The sequence below is a fragment of the Castanea sativa genome, chromosome 7 (genome assembly GCF_040712315.1).
Source record: "Castanea sativa cultivar Marrone di Chiusa Pesio chromosome 7, ASM4071231v1".
Lineage (NCBI taxonomy): Eukaryota > Viridiplantae > Streptophyta > Magnoliopsida > Fagales > Fagaceae > Castanea > Castanea sativa.
This window is the reverse complement of record NC_134019.1, coordinates 23,931,645-23,942,474: the sequence shown is the minus strand read 5'-3', so window position 1 is coordinate 23,942,474 and position 10,830 is coordinate 23,931,645. Positions and strand designations below refer to the sequence as shown.

The following is a 10,830-nucleotide window of genomic DNA, read 5'->3' as shown; positions in this document are numbered from 1 at the left end:
CTTCTATACTCCTTTTTTCTAAAATTTGTTCTACTTTCCTGATAATAATAAGTATTGTGGGATGGGGTACATGTTCATAATTGAGTTCAAATATTAAAGAAAAAATGATAGCATATATACTCTTTTTTATATGGGTGCATATAAACTCTGTTTGTCCTGACCCATAAAATTATAGTGATTGTGATGGTGCTACGTCTCCTATATATGTTTGTGTTGTTACGAGAATATAGGGACTAAAGCAAACGTTAAAAATTTCTAAATATATGTAACAATGTCATAATTAGGTTCCAAGTTTAAGAACCAAATGTGCACATAAGGGGAGGGGAAAAAAAAAAAAAAAATCTTTTCGTGGTACCATATTCTATCAATTCATCATTATCATGTTGGGCAAACATTAGAGATAGAATCTTTACAAAACTCTAGCTGCCAGAAAAGTTTAACAGCCTAGAAATAATTGAAAAATCAAAATGGAAGTGGAAAATGTTCTCGACTATAGTTAGGAATCTTTATTCGGTTTGCAGGTAGAAATTTTGGAATATTTGCCCACAAAAGATTGGGGTAGGTAAGGTTGTATTTGAAAGAAAAAATTTTAAATAACAACATTCAAGTTGTGAACTTCAGTCCGGCTTGAGTATACGATGATAATTAATATCTTTATACTAGTATAGTTTGACAATAATTTGGTAATGATACTTATTGTGACCATGTTAAGGTGTGGCATTAATAGTACTGATGATAATGACTAGGGGTGGAAGTCACTAGGTAGTGGTCATGGACCGAAAAGACAACCAAAAACCAAAAAAGAAGGGGCGGCGGGATTTGGAAAATGACAGATATTAATAATTAAATATAATACTTATAAAAAAATAAAATAAAATAAAACTAAACAGTATATGCCGTGATAAGTTAAACTTGTTCATGAAAAAAAAAAAAAAAAAGGAAAGGGAACTTAAACTTGAGACAGTACAGAAGGTACTGGAGTGCTATTATTCACAACATTTGCTTGATAAATACTGAAAAAACAGCAATTATAGAATTTGTCGTGACTTGTCGAAGAAGCTCTAGAAATTTGAGTGATTTGACAAGCAAGTTTAGAGGAGAGAGAAGGTTTAAATTGAACTATTTTTAAAGCATAGATTTCTATAAAATTTAGCAGTTAAAAAATATCAGCTACTCATGTTATCATTAAACATCAATCTATTGTTTATCAAGCTTAAGTCCAATCCTCAAAGATAAAGATAGAAATGATAGAGTTGTAAAGATTATGATAAGATTGAAATGATCATTTTTGCTAATTTTTAGATGAAGAAAGCATCACAATCTGATCCTTAGAGAATTTATTTTTAATTCAAATTCATCTTCTCTATAGAATTATTCTAATATTTTTCATAATTTAGAAAGAAAAAAAAAACGTCAGTGTTAATTGTTAAATCTCACACACCTCTCTCTCTCTCTCTCTCTCTCTCTCTATATATATATATATATAAAGAAATTGTAATTAATATTGCTTAATCTTCTCTCTATAAAAGTAATCTTAATACTAAATAAGGTATAGACAGAGAAGAAAAAAAGCTTTTGAATTAATTTAGTTAGTGTGGCAAGTAATAAATATTTACTAATGACATGGACAATTGACTTTTACAACCGTTGGATCTCATAAAAATTTATAGTCTAAAAAGAAAAATTATTCACTACTTCCGAACTACCATAAATGCATACTTTCTCATCTCACATAAATTATGGGTCCCACCACGAATTTAATTAGTGAGACTCATAATTATGTGAGATGAGGGATTATACATTTGTGATACTCCAGAGTACTCAATAATTTCCCTTTGAATAGATTTAAATATTTTAGTTTTTAGTTTTGGCTTTTAGACAACCGTTAGAATTGAAAACAAAAAGAGAAAAATCTTACGGCTATGATTGAAATGAATTTTAGTCAAATTTATAATGTGCAATTTGCATTTTAACCTTAAATATTTGTTAAATCAATAAAGAAATACATGTGTTTTAAATTTTATTGATCTTAACAATTTATACTCTTCTTTTTCAATGTCACGTAATATAATCGAAAGAAATCTCCAAATGTTATAACACATGAGTATTATACACGAACCACAGAAATAATCAAGATCATACCAAGATGCAACTCTTACTTTTTATTCATAAAAAAGATACATAGACCACTAACATACTTATATTAACGCACATTACATTTATTTATCTCAGAAAATGTCCTCCTAATTCCCATTTTTAGGTCATAGATGGGGAAGTGGGATGCTTAATGTAAGGCCGGTCGCCAATGAAGTTCCCAGGGGGATCATAGTTGCAAGTAATGAATGTCCCTCCATTGGTGCAACGCACTTTAGCACATCCTATACGAAGTGATTTGGCCCAAACCACCTGAGTATAGTGGCCGCACTCCCCACCAATACAAGAATTAGAGTTGTAGTCATAGTGGGGCTTCTCAGCTACCCATAGATTCACACCATCTTTGATTGATAGATCACCGCTGCCCCATGAAATGTTTTCACCATATGGTCCACCGGAGTGCACAAGCTTGCAATCGCCAATACGCTGATTAGCATAGTTTTGTGCATAAGCTGCTACTTTGTTATCCCAAGTCAGAGGTGGATCTCCCACCTGTGCACGAGCTGCATTCTGGGAACTGAGGTAGTCTTGTATGGAGCTTTGGGCATGGGAGAGATGGACTAGGGATAAGCCCAAGAGACATACTAGAACTAGTACTAGTTCTATATTACACAACCCCATTTTAGTTTGTGACCTACAATGCGAAGTAAAATGTCAAGTGATTGGTAAGAAGTAAGGTACGTAGTGAGGGAGTATTTATAGGGATATAGTGTTAAATGTTATTTGATGATCTTTGGCAAGTAACACCTTAAGGGATTAGAAGGACCAAAATAACACCTCAAATAGTCATTAATGGACATTATTATGGTTATATCTTTATATAGAAGTATACATTCAACCATTTAAAAAAAAAAATACATACAACCATTAGGTAATTATTATGATTATATGTATGGAGCTATATATTCTTCCATTTCAGGAAATTAAAATAGCCTAAATATTATGTACAAAGATTTTAACGGAGGATTTAAATATTAAAAAAATAATTTTAAATTATATATATAATAATAATAACATGTAAAATTGTGAGACTTCCAAAATAAATGTGGTTGTACAATTACATGGAAATAATAATGCATTTTGTTGCACACAATGAGCCCAATTGTTCCCAATGTGTTTGGTTGTGGTTTCATATCATGCCTCGTTGCTATAAGGTCAATGCCTCCCCCTCCTTCCTTTACTCTACTCCCCTCCTTTTTTAAACATCCAAACAGGCCATTAATTGTGATCAAACATTGCCTTGCATCAATGATAGACCTACACTAGGGTAGAGGGGGGCCATGCCCCCCCCCCCCCCAAAAAAAACTAATATATGCATATAACCTAAAAAAAAATAGTATACAAAAAATTAAGATTTGCCCTTATATATATATGGACTAAACAAAAATCACGCACAAAATAAGAAACACTTATTTTGTATGTTATACTTTATTGATGTGTTTTATAATACAAAAATGTTAAAAAAAATACTTATTTTGTATGTAATATTTTGTTGAATATGAAATAGATGTTAGTTTTTATTTTCATAAATTTTTTTAAGTTTTAAGCTATGCCCCCCTCCCCGGGCACGAATCCTGGTTCCCTCCCTGCCTTGCATCGACCTGAAGTGTGTCGGGTTACATCTACTAACATCAGTTAGCACTAGTCTAGGGACCTTGACAAAGCTTCAAAGTGCCGCGTTTAAATTTTAAACGGTTGAAAATAAGGATTCATTAAAAGCACGTCTATTAATTATTACATCTCACATAAATATGATAATTGCATGGTTATTGAATCCAAATTTTGAGAAATTATACAGTTCTCGTGATAAAATACGCTATTTGTCCACCATTCCACTAAAAAATCTTATATGTTTAAAATTATTGAGTAAAGAGTTAGTTTCTGTTTTTTTTTTAAAAAAATTCTAACTTAGCAATTTTATGCATGTAAGAGTTTTAAGTAAAATGATAGATAAATGACATAGTCCACCACAAGAATATTATAATTTCTCTCAAATTTTTAACCTGACTCCTACACCAATAAAATCATAATGCACAAACAACCATATATACCTTCTTAATTTACTCCCGTAATACATACGTGAGAAATCTTTATTGTCCCATCCATGGTGTCGTTTCAATTACTAGGAAAAGAAATTTACAAGGAACAAATTACAAGATCTAAAAGTTTAATCCAGGAAGCATTTGACCTTTGCACATGCAGTTACTTAATGGTGCGCTTAGAATTAATCCAGCATTGAAGAACAAGTGAACAACCACCTCAAAGTTTTTCTTTCTTTTTTTTTTTTTTTTTTTTTTTGAGAAACAACAACCACCTCAAGTTGAAAGAAATTACATGCAAAATCATAGAAATATATTACTCTTACTTTTGGAAAAATTACATTTTACCATCCTCAATTATACCTCAAATTATGCTTTGCAATCTAAATTTTTTGAATGCATGTTTTAAACCATAAATTATGACTTAAATTATATTTTCCAACCCGATGTTAAGTTTGCCATTAATTTGAATGGAAATCTAAAGTTTAGGTGCAAAGTGTAATTAGGGGTATAGTTTAAGGTGGTAAAGTGTAATTTCCTATTTGTTTTATGGGATTGAGAAAAGAGGTAATTGGGTTTATTCAAAAAATGTCATACTTTTCATCCAAAGTTAACAACAAACTTAATGTTGAGATGTAAAATGCATCAATAGTCATAATTTAGGGTGCAAAATGTCGATTCAAAAAGTTTATGGTGCAAAGTTGAATCTAGAGTATATTTTAGAGTGCTAAAGTGTAATTTCTCCATTACTTTTTATTGATCATCACAATGGATACGTACCATGTAGGCCACAAATAAATATCATCTATTCCATTTTTTTTTCTTCTATTTTATGTTTTATCAATTGTAATATGATATGCTTCTGATTAATGCTTCATCAACTACCCCTTACATAATTGCACTGTTTGATTATGTATATCCATACAAATGTTTGATGGTATGGTTGGTTAATAGGTTAATTAGATTAATTCTACATTAATTAATAGTTAATTAGCCTTAATTAATCAAGTCAAAATTAAAATTTGGGGGTCACTACCTAATTTAGTAGGTTTGAACTTTCAAAGTGATTGGTGGAGAAATAAGGTATGCATGAGGGGGTATTTATTTATGAGAAGTGCTATGTTTATAACATTTTATTACAAACTCATGGGTAGAACTCACTCTTGAAAATCGGCTTCCAAGGGGAGGGTTCTCAAGAGCTTATAAACGCATAATTAAGCTTACACTTAACCAATGTGGGACACTAGAGTCATAACATACCACCATGTTCCACAATCGACATCCACGACAGCTCACTCTAGCGACACTGACTCGTTGGTAGCTTTTTCTCTTTTGGGTGGCTCCACTCAACTATTAGTAATTTTAATCCAGCCTCTAGATCACCTCTTTTGAGATCCGACCACAAAGCTGCACCTCATTTGATCTCATGCTCAATGAGCTACACCCAATTAATCAGAGTGATGGTTGGCTCTAATACCAAATATTACAAACTCATGGGTAGAACTCACCCTTGAAAACCGGTTTGCAAGGGGAGGGTACCCAAGAGCTTATAAATGCATGGTTAAGCTCACAATTAACAAATGTGGGATACTAGGATCATAACAAATTTTCATAATATTTTCCAAGTAGCTTATCAACTAGTAAAGTTTCTAATGGTTGAATAAGAGATCTGAGGTTCAACCCCGGCTTACACCAAAAACCGATTGGTGTCTTAATCTGATGATAAAGAGCTATCATCAAGAACAGAAGTCATAGGTTGAAATTTTCTCAAGAAAAAAAAAACAATACTTTCACAACAAATTCTACATGGTAAATTGTTATTAATTCAAATTTAAACTTATTACTAAAATTACTTTTTTATCTACCCTTAACAGTCAATAAAAACTTGCTACTTAAGATTTGTTATGAAAATATTATGAGAACATTAGAAGTCATGGTAGAATGTTCAAAAACACAACGTGAAAAACGTTAGAGGAACTAGACAAAAGCAACCCTTAAGTAGAACTTACTAATGACTAAACAAGTATAATCGTTTGTTTGTAAATGACATATGTTGCCTGCATGCATGGATGTCATATAAGTTGTTAGTATGCTCCTACATCAAATTTAATACATAAACAATTAAAATTTATTATTTTATAAAGAAAATGGTTCTTAATTTCTTATTATTTTAATATTTTGCAAGTATGGAGGATACAAAGAAGCAATGTAATATATATATATATATACACACACACACACCACTATTATTTGTATCATGTTATAAATAGTGTAACTCTTAATTTTACACTAATAGATTTTACACATGCCAAATTGTATATCAATAGGATGTTATTTACTATTTGATCTATTAACTCATTTTAATGGACAATTTTGAAGTAAAAATAATTTGAAACTTAAAACATTATATAAATGAGATATCTATCAATCTTAGATTTTCTTGAAAATTTGCATAATGTAATTCAAAGATGGATTTTACAAAATACAAATTTAATTAAAATTTATTAAACGGAATAAAATTGGCAAAAATTACACTAGATGTAATTTGAATCTAAGTTGTAGTTCGCTAAATTTGTACCATGTCATTAGAAAGAGCTTAACGAGGCACATTTATTTATTGTCACTCACTAATTATGTATGAGTGATGCATTAATTATTATAAAAAAAAAATAGTGATGCATTAATTAGAAACAGCGAGGGTTTAGTCGTTGGCTCTTTGTCTCAACAACTATCACAGGACTTTCAAGCCACTAAGGTCGAGATTTTTGCAACTATGCACTAGAGTTTGCTCTGGAGATTGGCATAACAGATGTTATACTGGAGAGAGACTCTGAGCTGGTGATTAAGTCATTGGGTGACCATGTCTCATCTATGACCTCTTATGCAAATCTTTTGAATGATGCTAATTTTATATTTCTAGATATTTTTCTCAGTCATGTTACTCTCATACTAGGAGGGAAGGTAATAAAGTTGCTTATGGCCTTGCTCGACACGCTGTTAATGTCTCAGAATTTTTTAGTGTGAGTGGAGGATGTTTCATTATAGTTTTTTTTTTTTTTTGTAATGCAGGCTGATATAGTTGATTTACCTTAAGTTTCGTTTGGGAGTTCATAAAAGAATGGAATAAAATGATCATAAGGAAATGGAATGGAATCTATTTAAGCAAGGAAAAGGAATAGAAAAGAATGGAATGAAATGAAATTAAGTAATCTTGATTTGATATTTTAAAATAAAGGAATGGAAAAGAATGAAAATAAATGGAATGTCAGTAATCTTGTTTGGAAGTAACATAGAGGGAATGGAATAGAATAATTTTATAAAAATATTACTATCAAACCCCTGTTTTAAAATAAATGGTGGAATATGTAGGGGTATTTTGGAAGTTTTAGTAAAAATTTAATTAAATCTAATTTCATTCCCTCCCATTCTTCCCAATTTTAGAGAAAATGAAAATTTGATATTTTAAGTGAATAGAGAGGAATGAGAGTTCCTTCCTACCCATTTCATTCCCCCCTCCTCCACTTAAACTCTTAAATAATGGAATGAATTTTCAATTCCCTCCATTAAAACTCTCAAACAAGGGAATGGAAGAATATTCTAAAATTATTATTTTTTCATTCCATTCATTTTTATTTCATTTCATTCTCTTCTCCCAAACGAAGGCTTAATAAAAATCCACTCATGTTTTTTTGTCCAAAAAAAAGTGACGCATTAATTATTTATATAAAATGAAATTTTTGTATTTATTTTCTAAAATTTATGTGGAAAACAATTGATTAGGATCATAGTATTCCTGCTTAAGTTTCATTATTTTGACAGCAATGGAAACAACTTCAAACCAAAAGGGAAAAAACACATTTACGAACATATGAAATTATTAATTTAAAATTTGTGTGATTAGTTTAGTGAAAATAATTAAATATTTATCAATTAAATTAAGAAATTAATTTCTATTCTGAACTATATTAATCTTAACAATTTATACTCTTCTTTTCCAATGGCATGTTATACATGTATTAACGCGCATTACATTTATTTGTCTTAGAAAATGTCCTTCTAGTTCCCCGTTTTAGGTCATAGATGGAGAAGGGAGATGCTTAATGTAAGGCCGCTTGCCAAATTAGTCGCCAGGGGGATCATAGTTGCAGACAATGAATATCCCTCCATTGTTGCATCTCACTTTAGCACATCCTATATGAAGTGAATTCGCCCAAACTACTTGAATATAGTGGCCACTCTCCCCACCAATACAAGAATTAGAGTTATACATAGGGATGGAACCAGGATTCAAACTTAAGGAGGTGAAGTTCTTTGTAAAAAAGATTTTAAAAAATTGAAATATTAATACTAGAGGTTGACAACGATACATTATTAGCATTAATATTATAATTATTTGGATTTTTATTTTGAAAAAAAAAATGAGAATTTATAATCAGGAGTTTTGTAAATCAATTAGCACATCCTAATATTTTCAAGGTTTGACCAAGATTAGTCCGATTCTTTATTCTATCGATATTATAAATTAAAAAAAAATTATGTATTCTTTTCACATAATTTTACAACTAATAACTTCATAATGCTATATATATAGTTAAAAGATTCTTAAAAAAAAAAAAAAAACAAAAACAAAAAACTTTAGTTAAAAGTTCAAATCTATGTCAAGCATTATATTAATAAAGCAGATAAAATAATGGTTAATAAATATCATGCACTAATATTCAACGAAGTATAGGGTAAGACAATTATTGGTGTCTTGGAAAGGTTGAGATTATTTCCTTTGAAAAATTGCAAGTTTGAAAAAATAGTAAAAAGAAATTAAAAGAGATTTATTAAACAATCACATGATAATAGACGATAACTTTGAGTCATACATGTCCTACCGAGACAGAATTTGTAACTTGAAATCCTCTTGCCGAGCAAGCAAAGATTTACCTCCGTGGAAAAGATGATTTATTCGAATCAACATGATAGTCCAACTACATTACATTGCATTGCCAGAATCCATGTTGTATATTTGAAAGAGGTTGACCTCCTTGCTTTTCTCATGTTACAATCCCCTTCCTGCGGAGCCCCCTTTCTTCTCAGTCCACAGAGAAAAAATGGAGGACTAGTGCCAACAGTTCATCACAGAAGAAAGGACTCCCTGAGCTGGGATCGCTAACTAATACTAATATAATAGAAAAGAGTTGTCTAACTAAGTAAATAATAAAGTTTTTCCTGTCATTAAATTAATTTAGTTAAGTCACAAAATTTATTACCAATAGACTAATCTCACACATGCTTTGGTGGCAGTTTAGGTAAGGCATAAAACAATAAATTATTATTGTTTCACACATGCATTAGCATTTATGCACGCATGTCAAGTCTGTCCCAATGTTAATAAAACATTAAAAATAAAAATAAAAATTCTACCATTCAAAAAATAGATAAATGTTTTTCTACTAGTTGAGTTAAGGACACCAACTGATCCAAGCTGTTGCTGATTAACTGGTGTATGGATGGAGCAATCAGCGGCATAAGAATTGTCTCTATGACTATGAGGTGGAGTCATTTAAAAGGGGCATATCTCAAATAAGAGGGAAAATTTTGTTAAAGTTATTGGATTTTTGTGATTTGTTTTGCTAGGATTTGTAATTAATTTGTTGCTATTATTTTTGCTTAGACTAGATTTATGATTCTACCTTCTTTAGAGAAAAAAAAAAAAAAAAAAAAAGACCAAATTTATGATTTGTCTAAAGATTTTTCTTATTGTTCGGATATGTTTTTTTTTTTTTTTTTTTTTTTAAAGATTTTTCTTGTTATCTATTTTTGAGATTTACGGGTCAGCCTATCAATTTTTTGGGTAGGCGGGTCAAGTATATAAATTTTAGAGCTAAAAGTAAAATTTTCTTGTAAATATATATACCATGGAATTTTTTTTCAAAGGTTTGGTCGTGGGGGAGGGGGGGGGGGGGGGGAGCAATAGTAGGGCTTCTCAGCCACCCATAGATTTGCGGCTTCTCTACCTGAAAGGTCATTGCCACCCCCTGTAATGATTTCACCATATGGTCCACCGGAGTGCACAAGATTGCAATCGCCAATATGTTAATTAGCATAGTTTTGTGCTTATGCTGCTACTTTATTATCCCAAATCAGAGGTTGATCTCCCACCTTTGCATGAGCTACATTCTATACAATAAGGTAGTCTTGTATGGAGCTTTGGGCATAGGAGAGATGGACCAGGGTTAAGCCCAAGGAAAATTCAAGAGCTAGTAGTGATATCTTAGACAACCTCATTTTAGTTTGTGACCTAAAATGCAAAGTAAAATGTCAAGTGATTAATGGAAAAATAAGGTATGTGCGTAAATTAAAGGGGTATTTACAGGGATATAGTGTTAAGTGTTGTGTGGTAAGCTTTTACAAGTAGATTAAAGGGACAAAAATTCCCCTTTAGTAGTTAGTAATAGGCATATTATGATTATATTTTTATATGGAAATATATATTCTACCATTTACTTAATTATTACCTCTCTCTCTCTCTCGAAGCAAAAGAGTCCACCATTGGGTCATATGCATGGAAGAGTATACTAAGTGCACAAGATGTTATCCGTAAGGGGATGGTTTGGTAGATAGGGAATGGTCAATCTGCCCGAGTGAA

At 31.1% G+C, this 10,830-nt stretch overlaps 1 protein-coding gene and 1 pseudogene across 1 annotated transcript; both read right to left on the bottom strand.

Moving 5' to 3' along the window:
* Positions 1–2,141: 2,141 nt before the first annotated feature.
* Positions 2,142–2,777, bottom strand: LOC142644636 (pathogenesis-related protein 1-like). The gene has a single exon (XM_075819212.1). The coding sequence runs from the start codon at positions 2,773–2,775 to the stop codon at positions 2,257–2,259; it is 519 nt and encodes a 172-aa protein (XP_075675327.1). The 5' UTR covers positions 2,776–2,777; the 3' UTR covers positions 2,142–2,256.
* Positions 2,778–8,262: 5,485 nt separating this feature from the next.
* LOC142644191 (basic form of pathogenesis-related protein 1-like) lies at positions 8,263–10,469 on the bottom strand (annotated as a pseudogene).
* Between the last annotated feature and the right edge of the window lie 361 nt (positions 10,470–10,830).

Excerpts from the sequence above, each read along its gene's own strand:
- LOC142644636 (XM_075819212.1), bottom strand. The coding sequence starts at position 2,775 with ATGGGGTTGTGTAATATAGAACTAGTACTAGTTCTAGTATGTCTCTTG.